Source organism: Macaca fascicularis, chromosome 10 (assembly GCF_037993035.2).
Source record: "Macaca fascicularis isolate 582-1 chromosome 10, T2T-MFA8v1.1".
NCBI classification, from domain to species: domain Eukaryota; kingdom Metazoa; phylum Chordata; class Mammalia; order Primates; family Cercopithecidae; genus Macaca; species Macaca fascicularis.
The window spans coordinates 26,852,171-26,872,318 of record NC_088384.1 but is presented as its reverse complement, the minus strand read 5'-3'; the positions used below and the strand labels follow the sequence as shown (position 1 = coordinate 26,872,318).

At 42.9% G+C, this 20,148-nt stretch overlaps 1 protein-coding gene across 2 annotated transcripts in view; it reads right to left on the bottom strand.

The window, feature by feature from the left end:
• The window catches only part of LOC102117445 (aspartate-rich protein 1-like), a 268,201-nt gene that overhangs the window by 237,693 nt on the left and 10,360 nt on the right, over positions 1-20,148 (bottom strand). The window contains exons 3-6 of one of the 2 annotated variants that reach the window (XM_045362330.2): positions 19,240-19,261; positions 16,153-16,259; positions 14,665-14,686; positions 12,767-13,127 (exon numbers count right to left, since the gene is read on the bottom strand). In XM_045362330.2, coding sequence (XP_045218265.2) covers positions 13,093-13,127; positions 14,665-14,686; positions 16,153-16,259; positions 19,240-19,261 — 186 coding nt within the window. In that variant the 3' untranslated portion in view covers positions 12,767-13,092. Of the gene's footprint in view, positions 1-12,766; positions 13,128-14,664; positions 14,687-16,152; positions 16,260-19,239; positions 19,265-20,148 lie in introns of those variants that run through there. The other variant, XR_010578421.2, reaches the window with a different exon arrangement.

Here is a 20,148-nt window from a genome sequence, read left to right as displayed (position 1 = left end):
TTAAGTAATATGTTATACAAATGAAAGACTAATCAAAGTGATGGTTTTTAGAGATAAAACAGAGTCGAGGATTTGGAGAAATGGCTACTCATGTATGCTATTAGAGGAGCATGAATTGGTGTCATCATTTTGGAAAAAGTTTCGCATTATCTATGACAATGAAAGATATTCCCCCTTCTAATAGTCTTCTCGGCAGACGTGAGTGCTTGTGTTATTCCAAAACCACTAACAAAAATACTCAAAGCACCATTACTTGAGACAGCCACAATTATATTAAAAATAACCCTGGCCAGGCACAGTGGTTCATGCCTATAATCTGAGCACTTTGGGAGGCTGAGGCGGGCAGATTGCCTGAGGTCAGGAGTTCATGACCAGCCTGGCCAACATGGTGAAACGCTGTCTCTACAAAAAATACAAAAAATTAGCCAGGCATGTTGGTGGATGCCTGTAGTCCCAACTGCTCGGGAGGCTGAGGCAGGAGAATGGTGTGATCCTGGGAGGCAGAGTTTGCAGTGAGCTGAGATCGCGCCACTGCACTCCAGCCTGGCCGACAGAGCAAGACTCCGGCTCAAAAAAAAAAAAGTCTAGAACTTAAGTAATGAATATCATCTTAAAAGCCAAAACCAAAGCCAAAATTTTGAAGACAGGAAATAGTGTGATACTATCTTTTGTGGGAAGGAACTCTTGGCTTCCCCAAAAATTAGAGAACTGGGGAGAAAGAAACCTCATCTCAAAATCTGTGATTAGGTTGGGAAATGGAGGCTGGAAATGTGCTCAAGGTCAAACATTCCTCCTCCCTTCAAAGGAGACTGGAGTTTTACCAGTGAGCCCAGAGTGAATATTCACTCCGCCATCCACCCCGGGAGATCCCTTTAAACCAGGAGTGCACAGTGAGGACAGAAACATGAACATGCACTAACAAGTCCTGAAAGTTCACAGGGTGATTCTCGATTTCCCCTTGGCACACAGCAGAAGAACTGTTTCTCTAGGTTCCAGGAAATGCCTTTGAGAGAGCTGTGTCCCCCAGATTCCCTTCATCACAGATGACACCAAGTGCTTAAGCCTACACCCCTTGTGCACAATCCCTAGGAGGGCTGACTAATCCAAACCAAAGGTTCTGATGTTCCACAGGCAGAAAAGAGCAGGTGGACTGCAAAGAGAATCTCTCATGAACGCGGCACCCCCATAGCCCATAGAGACAGTTCTTACCATGATGCCAAGAAACTCTGAGAACAACAAGCCAGACCTCACACATATTTCCATTTTCCTTCTGATTTCATACCGCCTCCTTCAGCCCCTCCTCCCAATCAGCAGGGATAACCTGAGGCTCCTGGGAACCTTTTCCCATTGGGTTTTTCCTGGCACGTAGTTCCCTACCTGGATAAGTCTCCTCGTCACTTATACTCTCCAGCGTCAAGTCTTTAGAAAGAAAAACACCAGGATAAGTCATTAGAGAGAGTGACTCGCCCGCTCCTCCTACTTTAGCTGAAGCTGAATGATGGGCTATTCTCCCACCCCCCGCTGCTTCTTACATGATCCCCTCATCTTTCTTCTGGGTTGACAAACCTTCCTACAGTTTCTTGGGCCAGAGTTCTATACTGGCAGAATCACTTTCACGAGAACCCCAATCCTGTTTCCCAGCAGGAACCCAGAATCAGGTTTCTATACACTGAAGCTAGCAAGTTTTTCCCTCAGGAAGTGAGTTACTTCATGGTACATACCGTTTTCTTTCCAAGCTGTTATCTGCAATTGTATAAAAGAAAACATTATGAGAATCAGATTCTGCCGTGTGCTTCACACAGATCTGTTATTCTCTGGACAACGATAAAAAACCAGAAGGTGGTACAGTGATTGAGCCATAGGTCAAAGTCCCCAAAGACTAGCACAGAGGATGGCTATAGAAAAACCACAGAATTTACCTTTAATTTTATATACAAATGCACAATGCTTAATCCAAGGAGGAAAACTGGTGTGGAAAATGCCTCAGCATTCCAGTTGATAGTGGATGCTGTCATTTAAAAGCACTCTAGTGTACCACATATAAGGTGGGAAGACACTCCTACTGAATTCCAGCTCCACAAAGAGAATAGGGTACATTGTACATAATGTGCATTGCCAGATTTTCGTATCAAAATTAACTGAGAAGTGAAGGAATCAGGAAAGCAACATTGCTGTAGAAGACCAAAAAAGGGGATCTTACATGGACATCATCATCATCATCACAGTCATCATCACAATCAGCGTCATCATCATCTTCTTCATCTTTGTATCGTGGTGAGCATCTTAAAAACAGGCGGTCCTCAGGCCAAGCTGGAAGGACACAGAGGAAAGATCAGTTCATTGGTGGTTGGTGACTGTGAGTCACTCAGGGAGCTTTGCCGGATGTGGTGTATGGAGGTGGTTCATTAACAAGCATGGACTGAGTTGATGCTGGGCTATTCCCCTGAGTGGAACAGGGCAGAGAAGGGGAGCAGGAAAGACATGAGACATGGAGATCTTCGCCTTGCACTAGAGGCATCAGGCAGCAACAGAGAAGAGTCAACCCAAAATGAAACTAAAATGCACACTAAGGGTCAATGGAAGAGTGCCTTCCTCTCTCTCAAATGTTTTGAAACTCTTCAAAACAAACAGCATTTTCTTAACATATTCAAGACCCTGTCAGTACACTAGGATCCAGTTACGCTGGTACTACATTTAGCATCTGTTTAAAAAAATTGTTACTTGATTAAAAGCCTATTGTATTAATGAAATGGACTCAATTTCACCCAAATTACTCTATTCTATTAAGCACACACTTTTTCATGAAATAATTAAAAAAATTAAATATTAATATGCTACAATTAAAACTAGTCATGATTTCCTCTTTGTAAGTCTTCTTCTGGAACCAGGGTGTGTGCACAAAACCTATTGGGCCCCTGTGATCCAGGGCTTCAGCAGCTCTGTGTCACTCTCCCTGAGGAGAGTCCCTAAAGATCAGGCTTCATTCAAGCAGGCCAACCTCACACAGCCTGCACAACCTACACCAGTGAAGCTGAGAGTCATGACTCTCAATACTTTCTGCCATGAGGATAAGTTTCCAGGTTCAAATATACATTGTTTACTGAAATGAGGAAATGTATACCAATAGAAATGGATGAATTCAGGAAAAAATGTCCATGCATACAGGGGTGATTTTTTTGGATAACTAGCTTACAAAATATATATATATATATATATTTGATGCCACTTTGTTCAGATATACAAAATAGTGGTATAAAAAATCACAAATTTGGCCCGGTGCGGTGGCTCATGCCTGTTATTCCAGCACTTTGGGAGGCCGAGGTAGGCAGATCACGGGGTCAAGAGATTGAGATCATTCCAGCCAACATGGTAAATCCATGTCTCTACTAAAAATAAAAAAATTATCTGGGGTTGATGGCACATACCTGTAGTCCCAGCTACTAGGAAGGCTAAGGCAGGAGAATCAGATGAACCTACAAGGCGGAGGTTGTGGTGAGTAGAGATCACGTTACTGCACCCTGTCTAATGACAGAGCAAGACTCCGCCCAAAAAATATTTAAAAATCACAAATTTTTATTAGTCATGTTAAATCTACCTTATGAGCTGTCAACATAAAGATTCTAGAAAGTAAAGAAGGTGCAAAGCAGTTGAAAGGCATCCCGTATTCATGGATAGGAAGACTAAACCTGACTAACACACAATACTACACAAATGATCTACGGACTCACAACAACTGCTATGAAACTGGTAACAGCCATCTGTGCAGAAATGGAAAAGATAATCCTAAGACTTTAAATAATTTATATATGCCTCAAATAACCATGGTAACTGAAAAAGAATAGTGTTAGAGGATGCACATTCATGAGAGTGAAATCTACAAAAAAAAAAAAAAAGATAAATTCAGATCGTGTGCTCCTAGCTTGGGGGCACCCATAAGTATCACAGATATAGAATAGAGAGCCCAGAATTAAATGCATACATAGAGTCAGCTGATCCTCAACAAAGGTACCAAGAATACACAATGGGGAAAGGAAAGCCTTTTCCACAAATGATGGTAAAACTGCATATTCTTATTCAAATGAAGAAATGGAATGCTGACAGTGTGCTCAAGGTTGTGCTTCTCTCTCCATTTCCAAGACACTGGAGCTTTTATAGTGAGTCCAGAGTGAGTTTTCATTCTGTCCTCTGCTCCCAGGGAGATGTCTTGATACCAGAAGTAAACAGCAAGGACAGACAAATGAATGTGCTGCCATGAAAGCTAACAGTTCATAAGGTGAGGATCCATTTCTCCTATGCATCTGGGCACACCGCAGAACAATTCTGTCTCCAGGATTAAGTAACTGCCTGTGACAGAACTGTGTTCCAAACCAAAGGCTCTGACATATTGCAGTGGCAGAGGCAGAAAAGAGCAGGTGTTCTCAGAAAAATCACCTTTAAATAATAAGATGTGATCAAAATCACAGGATACTCAAAAACGTAGTACTTCTCACCCTGATGACATTGAACTCGGAAAATAACAAACTCAGCTTATATTTACTTTTTCTCTTTCTACACTCTCCCTCAGCCTCCTAAGCAGCAGGTATAACATGAAGGTTGCTGGAAATGCTGTTTTGTTAGATCCCACCTGAAGTCTTGTTGCCTACCTGGAGAGGCATCCTCTTCCCTGCCGAGATTCTCCAGAATACACTCTTTAGACCCACTAACATCACGATAAGTCAGTGAGAGGTGCACTCACTTCTCCTACTCCAGGTGAAGACACACTGGCTCACACAAAATCTCCTGGTTGGTCCTCTGGGTTCACACACATTTCTACAGCCCCTCTGCTTATAGTTATCCACTTGCAAAATCATTTGCTCTCACCACACCCCCAATATTTTTTAACAGGAACCCAGATTAAGGTTTCTACATATTAAAGCCAGCAAATTTGTTTCTCAGAAAGTGACTTAGTTGAAGGTACGTACCCTGGACACGTGATGGTAAAATCTGCAATGAGAAAAAAGAAGATGCTATGAGGATCAGATCAATTCTGCTGCACCCCTTACACAGACCTGTTAGTCTCTTGATGACTTCAGAAAACTAGTTGTGAAACAGTGGTTGAACCAAAGGTCAAAGACCAAACATTCTAGCATAAAGGACACGTGTGGAAAAGACAAGAGCTTTTCCCACAGAATTTATCTTTGAGGTTGATGTAGATTGCTAAATGCACAGGGCCTAATCCAACGAGAAAAACTGGTGTGGAGGAAACTGCCTCTGCATCAGTTGATGATGGATGCGGTCCTTCAAAAACATCCTAGTGTGTCATGTATTAGATGAAAAGAAACTCCCACTGACATCCATCCTCACAAAGAGAGTTGTGTATGTTGTACATAATGTGCCTTGTCATATTTCTATATCAAAATTAATTGAGAAGAAATAAGGTGAAAAAAATAATGTGTACACTGGCCCATTTTTAAGACAAAGTGCCTTGAACCAGTTTAGGTCAGCAAAGGACAGAAGAAATACTAGGTTCCTTCTTGGATGGGCAATGCCTGCTTGTTGGGCCCCTCCTCCTCCCCACTTAGTTGCCCTCACTTGAATCAAAGAAAATTAGTCTAAGATGAAAATTTACTAGCCTGCAAAGTACCTTCCTTTGTCTGTTCTTATCACCCTACCCAGCTACTTGAAGAGCCCCTGAGCTGACTAGGATGATAATGCATTGTGGGCTGCAAAAAAAATGCAGTAAGAGAATCCTGGAAAAACACCTAAATCCCCCAACAACAATCAGTAGGCCATACCCAGGAAAACTGTAACCCCACAGTACTCAGCCTATGAGGAACCAGGGGAGGGACCTGCACACTAGGGGATAAATTGCTCGTTGAAACTCTGCTGGGGGTGTCTGCTCCTCAGACACCGAATCTTGCAACACTGTCATTAAAAGTCTTACTTTTGGCCAGGCACAGTGCACCGGATCTTGCAACACTGTCATTAAAAGTCTCACTTTTGGCCAGGCGCGGCGGCTCATGCTTGTAATCCCAGCACTTCAGGAGGCCGAGGGGGGTAGATTACCTGAGGTCAGGAGTTCGAGACCAGCCTGGCCAACATGGTGAAACCCCGTCTCTACTAAGAATACAAAAATTGGCATGGGGACATGGGGACACATGTTGCGATTCCAGCTACTCGGGAGGCTGAGGCAGGAGAATTGATTGAAACCAGGAGATGGAGGTTGCACTGAGTTGAGATTGCACCACTGCACTCCAGCCTGGCCAGCTGAGCGAGACTCTGTCTCAAAAAAAAAAAAAAAAAGGAAAGAAAATCTCACTTTGCTGTTTTTCAGCTCCATGAGTCTGTTCTTTGGGTTTGGACTGGTGAGTTTGTTTCTCACATCAGAAAACCAACATTTCCTTAGAAGACAAAGAAAGGTGGTCTTACCTGGACATCATCATCATCCTCATTATCATCACAATCATAATCTTCACTTGGTGGTGGGCTCACTAAACTCAGGTTGTACTCAGAAGAACCTGGAAGGACACAGAGAAAAGATCAGTGCCCTGGTTGTTTGTGACTGTGAGTCACTCCGAGCTTTGCTGGATGTGGTGTATGGAGCTGGTTAACAAGCATGGACTGCGTTGATGCTGGGCTATTCCCCTGAGTGGAAGAGGGATGGCAGAGGAGGGGAGCAGCAAAGACAGGAGACATGGAGGCCTTGGCCTTGTACTAGAGGCATCATGCAGCAACACAAAACAGTCAACCCAAAATGGAACAAAAACACACACTAAGGGTTAATGGAAGAGTGCCTTCCTCCTTCTGAAATGTCTTGAAACTCTTCTAACAAACAACATTTTCTTAACATATTCAAGACCATATCAGTACACTAGGATCCAATTATGTTGCTACTACATTTAGCATCTCTTTTAAAGGATTTATTACTTAATTAAAAGCTTACTTTATTGGTAAAATGGATTCAATTGTACCCAAATTATTCTATTAGTCACACATTCTTTTCATAAAGATAAAAGTTAAATTTTAAAATGCTACAATTAAAAATAGTCATGATTGGCCAGGTGCGGTGGCTCACGCCTGTAATCCCAGCACTTTCGGGGGCCAAGGCAGGCGGATCACGAAGTCAGGAGATCGAGACTATCCTGGCTAACATGGTGAAACCCCATCTCTACTGAAAATACAAAAAATTAGCTGGGCATGGTGGCGGGCACTTATAGTCCCAACTACTTGCGAGGCTAAGGCAGGAGAATGGCTTGAACCTGGGAGGCAGAGCTTGCAGTGAGCCGAGATCACACCACTGCACTGCAGCCTGGGCGACAGAGTGAGACTCTGTCTCGAAGAAATAAATAAAACAAAACAATAGTCATGATTTCCTCTTTGTAAGTCTTCTTCTGGAACCACGGTGTGTGTGAAAAGCCTACTGGCTCCTGTAATCAGGGGCTTCAGCAGCTCTGTGTCACTCTCCCTGAGGAGATGCCTGAAGTATCAGGCTTCATTCAAATGGGCCAAGCTCACAGATCCTGTTCTACCTACAATGAAGCTGAGAGACATGACTCTGAACACTTTTCTGCCATGAGGATAAGTTTCCAGGTTTAAATATACATTAGTTACTGAAATGAGGAAATGTATACCAGTAGAAATGAACACATTCTTGAAAAAGTGTCCGTGAGTACAGGGGTGATTTTTTGGTTAACCAGCTTACACAAATTTTTTTTATTTGATGCCTATTCATTCAGACATACAAAATATTCGTATAACAAATCACAAATTTGGCCAGGCACGGTGGCTCATGCCTGTTATTCCAGCACATGGGAGGCCGAGGTAGGAAGATCACGAGGTCAAGAGATTGGGACCACCCGGGCCACCATGGTAAAACCACGTTTCTACTAAAAATAAAAATTTAAAAATTAGCTGGGCATGGTGGCACAGGCCTGTACTCTCAGCTACTTGGAAGGCTAAGGCAGGAGAATCACTTGAACCTGGGATGGGGAGGTTGCTGTGAGCGAGAGCCCATCACTGCACCCCAGTATGGTGACAGAGTGAAACTCCATCTCAAAAAGAAAAAACCACAAATTTATATTAGTCATGTTAAATCTAACTTATTAGCTGTCAACATAAAGATTCCAGAAAGTAAAGAGGGTACAAATAAGTTGAAAGGCATCCCGTATTCATGGATATGAAGACTAAACATGACTAACACAATACTACACAAATGATCTACAGATTAAAAATAACTGCTGTCAAACTGGTAATAGCCATGTGTGCAGCAATGGAAGACATTCCTAAGACTTTAATGAATTTTTATGTGCCTCAAATAACCATGGTAACATTGAAAAAGAATAGTGTTGCAGGATGCACATTCATGAGATTGAAATCTACAATAAAAAAAAAGAGAGAAACTGAGACAGCATGCTTCTAGCGTGGGGGCACCATAAGTATCACAGGTATAGAGAGCCCAGAATTAAATGCACACATACAGAGTCAGCTGATCTTCAAGAAAGGTGCCAAGAATACACAATGGGGAAAGGAAAGCCTCTTCCACAAATGATAGTAAAACTGCATATTCTCATTCAAATGAAGAAATGGAATGCTGACAGTGTGCTCGAGGTTGTGCTTCTCTCTCCATTTCCAAGATACTGAAGCTTTTGCAATGAGCCCAGAGTGATTTTCATTCTGTCCTCCGCGCCCAGGGAGATGTCTTGATACCAGAGGTAAATAGCAAGGACAGACAAATGAATGTCCTGCCATGAAACCCAACAGTTCATAAGGTGAGGATCCATTTCTCCTATGCATGTGGGCACACCGCAGAAGAATTCGGCCTCCAGGATTAAGTAACTGCCTGTGACAGAACTGTGTCCCAAACCAAAGGCTCTGACATTTTGCAGTGGCAGAGGCAGAAAAGAGCAGGTGTTCTCAGAAAAATCATCTTTAAATAATAAAGCAAGAAGAGGTGATTGAAAACACAGGATACTCAAAAGCCCATAAACATAATACTTCTCACAATGATGACATTAAACTCTGAAAAGAGCAAACTCGACGTATATTTACTTTTTCTCTTTCTAAACCCTCAGTCTCCCAAGCAGCAGGTATAACATGAAGGCTCCTGGAAACGCTGTTTTATTAGACCCCACCTGAAAGTCTTGTTACCTACCTGGAAAGGCATCCTCTTCCCTGCTGAGATTCTCCAGAATCCACTCTTTAGAACCACCAACATCAGGATAAGTCAGTGAGAGCTGCACTCACTTCTCCTACTCCAGGTGAAGACACACTGGCTCACACAAAATCTCCTGGTTGGTGCTCTGGGTTCACACACATTTCTACAGCCCCTCTGCTCGTAGCTATACACTTGCAAAATCATTTGCTCTCACCAGACCCCCAATATTTTTTAACAGGAACCCAGATTAAGGTTTGTATATATTAAAGCCAGCAAGTTTGTTTCTCAGAAAGTGAGTTAGTTCAAGGTACGTACCCTGGACACGTGATGGTAAAATCTGCAACGAGAAAAAAGATGCTATGAGGATCAGATCAATTCTGCTGCACCCCTTACACAGACCTGTTAGTCTCTTGTTGACTTCAGAAAACTAGTTGTGAAACAGTGGTTGAATCAAGGGTCAAAGACCAAACATTCTAGCAGAGAGGACACGTGTGGAAAAGACAAGAGCTTTCCCCACAGAATTTCTTTGAGGTTGATTTAGGTTGGTAAATGCACAAGGCCTAATCCAAGGAGAAAAACTGGTGTGGAGGAAAACGCCTCTGCATTACAGCTGGTGATGGACGCTGTCCTCAAAACACCCTAGTGTGTCATGTATGAGATGAAAAGAAACTCAGACCGAACTCCACCCTCACAAAGAGAATTGTGTATGTTGTACATAATGTGCCTTGTCATATTTTTATATCAAAATTAATTGAAAATGAAGGAAATCGTGAAGGAAATAATGTATACAGTGGTGTTTTTTTGTTTGTTTGTTTTGTTTTTTTGTTTGTTTGTTTGTTTTTGAGACGGAGTCTTGCCCTGTAACCCAGGCTGCAGTGCAGTGGCGTGATCTCGGCTCACTGCAAGCTGCGCGTCCTGGGTTCTCGCCATTCTCCTGCCTCAGCCTACCTAGTAGCTGGGACTACAGGCGCCTGCCACCTCGCCCAGCTAATTTTTGTAGTTTTAGTAGAGACGGGGTTTCACCATGTTAGCCAGGATGGTCTCGATCTCCTGACCTCATGATCTGCCCGCCTCGGCCTCCCAAAGTGCTGGGATTATAGGCGTGAGCCACCGTGACTGGCCACAGTGGTCCATTTTTAAGACAAAGTACCTTGAACCTGTTTAGTTCAGCAAAGTACAGAAGAAATAGGATATACTAGGCTCCTGTTTGGAGAGGCAATGCCTGCATGTTCAGGGCCCACCTCCTCCCTACTTAGTTGCCCTCGCTTCAACCAAATAAGATTAGTCTAAGATGAAACTTCACTAGCCTACAAATTGCTCACTTTGTCTGTTCTTATCAGCCTGCCCAGCTACTTAGGTCATAAGTCAAATACTTGAAGAACCCTGAGCTGACTAGGATGGTAATGCATTGTGGGCTGCAAAAATATGCAGTAAGACAACCCTAGAAAAATGTCTCAAGCCCCTCCACAACAATCAATAGGCAACACCCGGGAAGATTGTGACTCCACAGTACTCAGCCTATGAGGAACCAGGGGAGGGACCTGCACACTAGGGGATAAATTGCTTGTGGAAACTGTGCTGGGTGTGTCTGCCCATCAGACACCGGATCTGGCAACACTGTCACTAAAGGTCTCACTTTCGGCCAGCCATGGAGGCTCATGCCTGTAATTCCAGCACTTCTGGAGGCTAAGGTGGGCTGATTACCTAAGGCTAGGAGTTTGAGACCAGCCTGGCTAACATGGTGAAACACCGTCTCTACTAAGAATGCAAAAATTAGCTGGCATGGGGACACATGCCTGTAATCCCAGCTACTCAGAAGGTTGAGGCATAAGAATTTATTGAGGCCAGAAGTTTGCACTCAGCCGACATTGCACCACTGCACTCCAGCCTGGCTAACTGAGTGAGATTCTATCTTAAAAAGAAAAAGAAAAAAGAGAGAGAGAGAGAGAGACGAGAGAGAGAGAGAGAGAGAGAGAGAGAGAGAGAAAGAAAGAAAAAGAAAGAAAAGAAAAAAGAAAAGAAAAGAAGAAAGAAATCTCACTTCTTCTATTTTTCAGCTCCCTGAGTCTATTCTTTGGATTTGGACTGGTGAGTTTGTTTCTCACATCAGAAAACCAACATTTCCTTAAAAGACAAAGAAAGGTGATCTTACCTGGGTATCATCATCATCCTCATCATCATCATCACAATCACCATCTTCACTTCGTGGTAGGCTTACTAAACTCGGGTTGTCCTCAGGAGAAGCTAGAAGAACACAGAGGAAAGATCAGTGCCCTGGGTGTTTGTGACTGTGAGTCACTCTGGGAGCTTTGCTGGATGTGGTGTATGCAGGTGGTTGATTAACAAGCATGGACTGCGTTGATTCTGGGCTATTCTGCTGAGTGGAAGAGGGATGGCAGAGGAGGGGAGCAGCAAAGACACGAGACATGGAGGCCTTGGCCTTGTACTAGAGGCATCATGCAGAAATACAAAGAGTCAAGCCAAAATGCAACTAAAATACACACTAATGGTCAATGGAAGAGTGCCTTCTTCCCTCTCAAATGTTTTGAAACTCTTCTAAACAAACAGTATTTTCTTAACATATTCAAGACCATGCCAGTACAGTAGGATCCACTTATGATGGTATTATATTTAACATCTGTTTTAAAGGATTTATTACATAATTAAAAGCCTATTTTATTGATAAAATGGATTCAATTTTACCCAAATTATTCTATTAATGACACATTCTTTTTCATAAAGAGCATTTTTAAAAATAAATATTAAAATGCTACAATTAAAAATAGTCATGATTTCCTCTTTGTAAGTCTTCTGGAACCAGGGTGTGTGAACAAAACCTATTGGGCCCCTGTGATCAGGGGCTTCAGCAGCTCTGTGTCACTCTCCCTGAGGAGAGTCCCTAAAGATCAGGCTTTATTCAAACAGGCCAAGTTTACAGACCCTGCTCTACCTACACCAGTGAAGCTGAGAGATGTGACTGAACACTTTCTGCCATGAGGATAAGTTTCCAGGTTCAAAAATACATTAATTACTGAAATGAGGAAATGTATACCAACAGAAATGAACACATTCATGAAAAAATGTCCATGAGTACGGGGTGATTTTTGGTTAACTAGCTTACATAAATTTTTTTTATTTGATGCCTATTCATTCAGACACAAAATATTGGTATAACAAATCACAAATTTGGCCAGGTGCGGTGGCTCATGCCTGTTATTGCAGCACCTTGGGAGGCCGAGGTGGGAAGATCATGAGGTCAAGAGATCGAGACCATCCTGGCCAATATAGTAAAACAACACCTCTGCTAAAAAAAAGAAAAAAGAAAAAAAAAATAGCTGGGCACGGTGCCACATGCCATTAGTCTCAGCTACTTGGAGGGTAAGGTAGGAGAATCACTTGAACCTGGGAGAGGGAGGTGGCTGTGAGCAGGCAGCACATCACTGCACCCGCAGTATGGTGACAGAGTGAGATTCCATCTCAAAAAAAAAAAAAATCACAAACTTATATTAGTCATGCTAAATCTAACTTATTAGCTGTCAACATAAAGATTCTAGAAAGTAAAGAAGATACAAAGAAGTTGAGGCCGGGCGCGGTGGCTCACGCCTGTGATCCCAGCACTTTGGCAGGCCGAGGCGGGCGGATCACAAGGTCAGGAGATCGAGACCACGGTGAAACCCCGTCTCTACTAAAAATACAAAAAAAATGAGCTGGGCGCAGTGGCGGGCGCCTGTGGTCCCGGCTACTCGGGAGGCTGGGGCAGGAGAATGGCATGAACCCAGGAGGCGGAGCTTGCAGTGAGCCAGGATCGCGCCACTGCACTCCAGCTTGGGCGACAGAGCAAGACTCCGTCTCAAAAAAAAAAAAAAAAAAAAAAAAAAAAGAAGTTGAAAGGCATCCCATATTCATGGATAGGAAGACTAAACATGACTAACCACAGTACTACACAAATCATCTACAGACTAACAACAACTGCTATCAAACTTGTAACAGCCATCTGTGCAGAAATGGAAAAGATAATCCTAAGACTTTAATGAATTTTTATGTGCCTCAAATAACCATGGTAACATTGAAAAAGAATACTGTTAGAGGATACACATTCATGAGATTGAAATCTACAGAAAAGGAAAAAACAGAGAAATTCAGACAGCATGTTTCTAGCGTGGGGGCACCCATAAGTACCATAGATATAGAATCGAGAGCCCAGAATTAAATGCACACACACAGAGTCAGCTGATCTTCAACAAAGATGCCAAGAATACACAACGGGGAAAGGAAAGCCTCTTCTACAAATGATGGTAAAACTGCATATTCTTATTGAAATGAAGAAATGGAATGCTGACAGTGTGCTCGAGGTTATGCTTCTCCCTCCATTTCCAAGACACTGGAGCTTTTGCAGTGAGCCCAGAGTGATTTTTCATTCTGTCCTCCCTGCCCAGGGAGATGTCTTCATACCAGAGGTAAACAGCAAGGACAGACAAATGAACGTGCTGCCATGAAACCTAACAGTTCATAAGGTGAGGATCCATTTCTCCTATGCATCTGGGCACACCGCAGAAGAATTGTCTCCAGGATTAAGTAACTGCCTGTGACAGAACTGTGTCCCAAACCAAAGGCTCTGATATTTTGCAGTGGCACAGGCAGAAAAGAGCAGGTGTTCTCAGAAAAATCATCTTTAAATAATACAAAAGAAGTGATTGAAAACACAGGATACTCAAAAGCCCATAAACATAGTACTTGTCACCATGATGACATTAAACTCTGAAAATAAACTCAGCTTATATTTACTTTTTCTTTTTCTCTTTCTAAACCCTCCCTCAGCCTCCGAAGCAGCAGGTATAACCTGAAGGTTGCTGGAAATGCTGTTTTATTAGATCCCATCTGAAGTCTTGTTGCCTACCTGGAAAGGCATCCTCTTCCCTGCTGAGATTCTCCAGAATCCACTCTTTTTTTTTTTTTTTTTTTTTTTTGAGATGAAGTCTCACTCTGTCACCCAGGCTGGAGTGCAGTGGCGCGATCTCAGCTCACTGCAAGCTCTGCCTCCCAAGTTCACGCCATTCTCCTGCCTCAGCCTCCCAAGTGGCTGGGACTACAGACACCTGCCACCACGCCTGGCTAATTTTTGTATATTTAGTAGAGATGGGGTTTCACCATGTTAGCCAGGATGGTCTCGATTTCCTGACCTCGTGATCCGCCCACCGCGGCCTCCCAAAGTGCTGGGATTACAGGCATGAGCCACTGCGCCAGGCCCAGAATCCACTCTTTAGAACCACCAACATCAGGATAAGTCAGTGAGAGAGCTGTACTCACTTCTCCTACTCCAGGTGAAGACACACTGGCTCACACAAAATCTCCTGGTTGGTCCTCTGGGTTCACACACATTTCCACAGCCCTCTGCTCATAACTATACACTTGCAAAATCATTTGCTGTCACCAGACCCCCAATTTTTTAAACAGGAACCCAGATTAAGGTTTCTATATACTAAAGCCATCAAATTTGTTTCTCAGAAAGTGAGTTAGTTGAAGGTACGTACCCCGGACACGTGATGGTAAAATCTGCAACGAGACAAAAGAAGATGCTATAAGGATCAGATCAATTCTGCTGCACCCCTTTACACAGATCTGTTAGTCTCTTGATGACTTCAGAAAACTACTTGTGAAACAGTTGTCGAGTCAAAGTCAAAGACAAAACATTCTAGCTGAGAGGATACATGTGGAAAAGACAAGAGCTTTTCCCACATAATTTATGTTTGAGGTTGATTTAGATTGGTAAATGCACAAGGTCTAATCCAAGGAGAAAAACTGGTATGGAGGAAAATGCATCTGCATTACAGCTGGTGATGGATGTTGTCCTTCAAAACCATCCCAGTGTGTCATGTATTAGATGAAAAGAAACTCAGACTGAACTCCACCCTCACAAAGAGAATTGTGTATGTTGTACATAATGTGCCTTGTCACATTTTTATATCAAAATTAATTGAGAAGGAAAGAAATCAGGTGAAGGAAATATGTATACAGTGATCTATTTTTAACACAAAGTACATTGAACCAGTTGAGGTCAGCAAAGTACAGAAGAAATAGGATATGCCAGGCTCCTGCTTGGATGGGCAATGCCTGCTTGTTTGGTGCCCCCCTCTCCTTCCCACTTAGTTACCCTCACTTCAACCAAAGAAGTTTAGTCTAAGATGAAGGTTTACTAGGCTGAAAAATAGCTCGTTTTGTCTGTTCTTATCAGCCTGCCCAGCTCCTTAGGTCGTAAGTCAAATACTTGAAGAGACCCTGAGCTGACTAGCTTGGCAATGCATTGTGGGCTTCAACAAAATGCAGTAAGACAACCCTAGAAAAATACCTAAAGCCCCTCCCCAACTATCAATAGGCAACACCTGGGAAGATTGTGACCTCACAGTACTCAGCCTATGAGGAACCAGGGGACGGGCCTTCACACTAGAGCATAAATTGCTTGTTGAAACTGTGCTGGGTGTGTCTGCCCATCAGACACCAGCTCTTGCAACACTGTCATTGAAAATCTCACTTTCGGCCAGGCAGGGTGGCTCACGCCTGTAATCCCAGCACTTCAGGGGGCCGAGGTGCATGGATTACCTGAGGTCAGGAGTTTAAGACCACCCTGGCCAACATGGTGAAACTTTGTCTCTGCTAAGAATACAAAAATTAGCTGGGCATGGAGACACATGCCTGTAATCCCAGCTACTCGGGAAGCTGAGGCAGGAGAATTGATTGAGGCCAGGAGATGGAGGTTGCAGTGAGCCAAGATCGCACCACTGCACTCCAGCTTGGCTAACTGACCGAGAAGAAAGAAAAGGAGAAAGCAAGCAAACAAGAAAGAGAGAGAGAGAGAGAGAAGAAAGGAAAAGGAAGGAAAGGAAAGGAAAAGGAAAAGGAAAGGAAAAATCTCACTTTTGCTGTTTTTCAGCTCCCTGAGTCTATTCTTTGGGTTTTGACTGCTGAGTTTATTTCTCACATCAGAAAACCAACATTTCCTTAGATGACAAAGGTGGTCTTACCTGGGCATCATCATCATCATCATCATCATCATCATCATCATCACCACCGCCATCATAATCTTCATTTCGTGATAGGCTCACAAAACTCAGGTTGTCCTCAGGAGAAGCTGGAAGGACACAGAGGAAAGATCCGTGCACTGGTGGTTTGTGACTGAGTCACTCAGGGAGCTTTGCTGGATGTGGTGTATGGAGGTGGTTGATTAACAAGCATGGACTGAGTTGAGGCTGGGCTATTCCCCTGAGTGGAAGAGGGATGGTAGACGAGGGGAGCAGGAAAGACAGGAGACATGAAGGCCTTGGCCTTGTACTAGAGGCATCAGGCAGCAACACAAAAGAGTCAACCCCAAATGGAACTAAAGCACACACTAAGGGTCAATGGAAGAGTGCCTTCCTCCCTCTCAAATGTTTTGAAACTCTTCTAAACAAACAGCATTTTCTTAATGTATTCAAGACCCTGTCAGTACAGTAGGATCCAATTACGCTGGTACTACATTTAGCTTCTGTTTTAAAGGATTTACTTGATTAAAAGCCTATTTTATTAGTAAAATGGACTCAATTTCACCCAAATTACTCTATTGTATTAACCACACATTCTTTTTCATAGAGAACATTTTTAAAATTAAATATTAAAATGTTACAATAAAAAATAGTCATGATTTCCTCTTTGTAAGTCGTCTTCTGGAACCATGGTGTGTGCACACACCCGAAAGGGCCCCTGTGATCGGGGCTTCAGCAGCTCCTGTGTCACTCTCCCTGAGGAGATTCCTTAGGGATCAGGCTTCATTCAAACAGGATAAACTCACACAGTCTGCTCTACCTACACCAGTGAAGCTGAGAGACATGACTCTGAACACTTTCTGCCATGAGGATAAGCTTCCAGGTTCAAATATGCATTATCTACTGAAATGAGGAAAATGTATAACAATAGAAATGTACACATTCATGAAAAAATGTCCATGAGTACAGATGTGATTTTTTTCATTAACTAGCTTACATAAAAATTTTTTATTTGATGCCTATTCAGACATACAAAATATTGGTATAAAAAAATCACAAATTTGGCCAGGTGTGGAGGCTCATGCCTATAATGCCAGCACTTTGGGAGGCCGAGGTGGGCAGATCACTAGGTCAGGAGATCGAGACAACCCTGGCCAACATTATAAAACCATGTCTCTAATAAAAATTTAAAAATTAGCTGGGCATGGTGCCTCATCCCTATAGTCCCAGCTACTGAGCAGGCTAAGGCAAGAGAATCACTTGAACCTGGAGCCACAGGTTGCAGTGAGTGGACAGCATGTTACTGCACCCCAATGTGGTGACAGAGTGAGACTCTGTCTCAAAAAATAATAATAATGAAAAATAAATCACAAATGTATGTCAGTCATGTTAAACCTAACTTATCAGCTATCAACATAAAGATTCTAGAAAGTAAAGAAGATACAAAGAAGTTGAAAGGCATCTCATATTCATGGATAGGAAGACCAAACCTGACTAACACACAATACTACACAAATCATCTACAGACTCACAACAATTACTATCAAACTGGTAACAGCCATCTGTGCAGAAATGGAAAAATTAATCCTAAGACTTTAATGGATTTTTATGTGCCTCAAATAACCATGGTAACATTGAAAAAGTGTTGGAGGAAGCACATTCATGAGATTGAAATCTACAAAAAACAGAGAAATTCAGACAGCATGCTTCTAGCGTGGGGGCACTCATAAGTATCACAGATATAGAATAGAGAGCTCCGAATTAAATGCACACACAGAGTCAGCTGATCTTCAACAGAGGTGCCAAGAATACACAATGGGGAAAGGAAAGCCTCTTCCACAAATGATGGTAAAACTGCATGTTCTCATTCAAATGAAGAAATGGAATGCTGGCCGGGCGCGGTGGCTCAAGCCTGTAATCCCAGCACTTTGGGAGGCCAAGGCGGGCGGATCACAAGGTCAGGAGATCGAGACCACAGTGAAACCCCGTCTCTACTAAAAATACAAAAAATTAGCCGGGCGCGGTGGCGGGCGCCTGTAGTCCTAGCTACTCAGGAGGCTGAGGCAGGAGAATGGCGTGAACCCAGGAGGCAGAGCTTGCAGTGAGCCGAGATCGCGCCACTGCACTCCAGCCTGGACAACAGCGTGAGACTCCGTCTCAAAAAAAAAAAAAAAAAAAAAAGAAATGGAATGCTGACAATGTGCTCAAGGTTGTGCTTTTCCCTTCATTTCCAAGACACTGGAGCTTTTGCAATGAGCCCAGAGTAATTTTTCATTCTGTCCTCTGCGCCCAGGGAGATGTCTTGATACCAGAGGTAAACAGCAAGGACAGACAAATGAATGTGCTGCCATGAAACCCAACAGTTCATAAGGTGAGGATCCACTTCTCCTATGCATCTGGGCAGACCGTGGAAGAATACTGTCTCCAGGATTAAGTAACTGCCTGTGACAGAACTGTGTCCCAAACTAAAAGCTCTGACATTTTGCAGTGGCACAGGCAGAAAAGAGCAGTTGTTCTCAGCAAGTTCATCTTTAAATAATAGAGAAGAGGTGATCAAAAACACAGGATACTCAATAGTCCATAAACATAGTACTTCTCACCATGATGACATTAAACTCTGAAAAGAATAAACTCTGCTTATATTTACTTTTTCTTTTTCTCTTTCTACACCCTCCTCAGCCTCCCAAGCAACAGGTATAACCTAAAGTTCCTGGAAATGCTGTTTTATTAGATCCCATCTGATGTCTTGTTACCTACCTGGAAAGGCATCCTCTTCCCTGCTGAGATTCTCCAGAATCCACTCTTTAGAACCACCAACATCAGGATAAGTCAGTGAGAGCTGCACTCACTTCTCCTACTCCAGGTGAAGACACACTGGCTCACACAAAATCTCCTGGTTGGTCCTCTGGGTTCACACACATTTCTACAGCCCCTCTGGTCATAGTTATACACTTGCAAAATAATTTGCTCTCACCAAACCCCCAATATTAAGGTCTGGTGAAAGCAAATACAGAAACCCAGATTAAAGTTTCTATATATTAAAGCCAGGAAGTTTGTTTCTCAGAAAGTGAGTTAGTTGAAGGTACATACCCTGGACATGTGATGGTAAAATCTGCAATGAGACAAAAGAAGATGCTATGAGTTTCAGATCAATTCTGCTGCACCCCTTTACACAGATCTGTTAGTCTGTTGATGACTTCAGAAAACTAGCTGTGAAACAGTGGTTGAGTCAAGGGTCAAAGACCAAACATTCTAGCGTAGAGGACACCTGTGGAAAAAACAAGAGCTTTTCCCACAGAATTTATGTTTGATTGATTTAGACTGGTAAATGTACAAGGCCTAATCCAAGGAGAAAAACTACTGTGGAGGAAAATGCCTCTGCATTACAGTTGATGATGGATGCTGTCCTTCAAAAACAACCTAGCGTGTCATGTATTACATGGGAAGACGTTCCCACTGAACTCCATCCCAACAAGGACTATTGTGTATGTTATACTTTATGTTCCTCATCATATTCTTATATCAAAGTTAATTGAGAATGAAAGAAATCAGGTGAAGGAAATAAAGTATACAGTGGTCCATATTTAAAACAAAGTGCCTTGAACCTGTTTAGGTCAGCAAAGCACAGAAATAGGATACGCCAGGCTCCGGCTTGGATAGGCAAGGCCTGCTTGTTGGGCCCCCCTCCTCTCCACTTAGTTCCCATCACTTGAACAAAGTTTAGTCAAAGTTGAAATTTTACTAGCCTGCAAAATAGCTCGCTTTGTCTGTTCTTATTAGCCTGCCCAGCTACTTAGGTCATAAGTCAAACACTTGAAGAACCCCTGAGCTGACTAGGATGGCAATGCATTGTGGGCTGCAACAAAATGCAGTAAGACAACCCTAAATAAAAAATACCTAAAGCTCCTAACCAATAATCAATATGCGATCTGGGAAGATTATGACCCCATAGTACTCAGCCTATGAGAAACAAGGAGACAGTCCTGCACACTAGGGGAT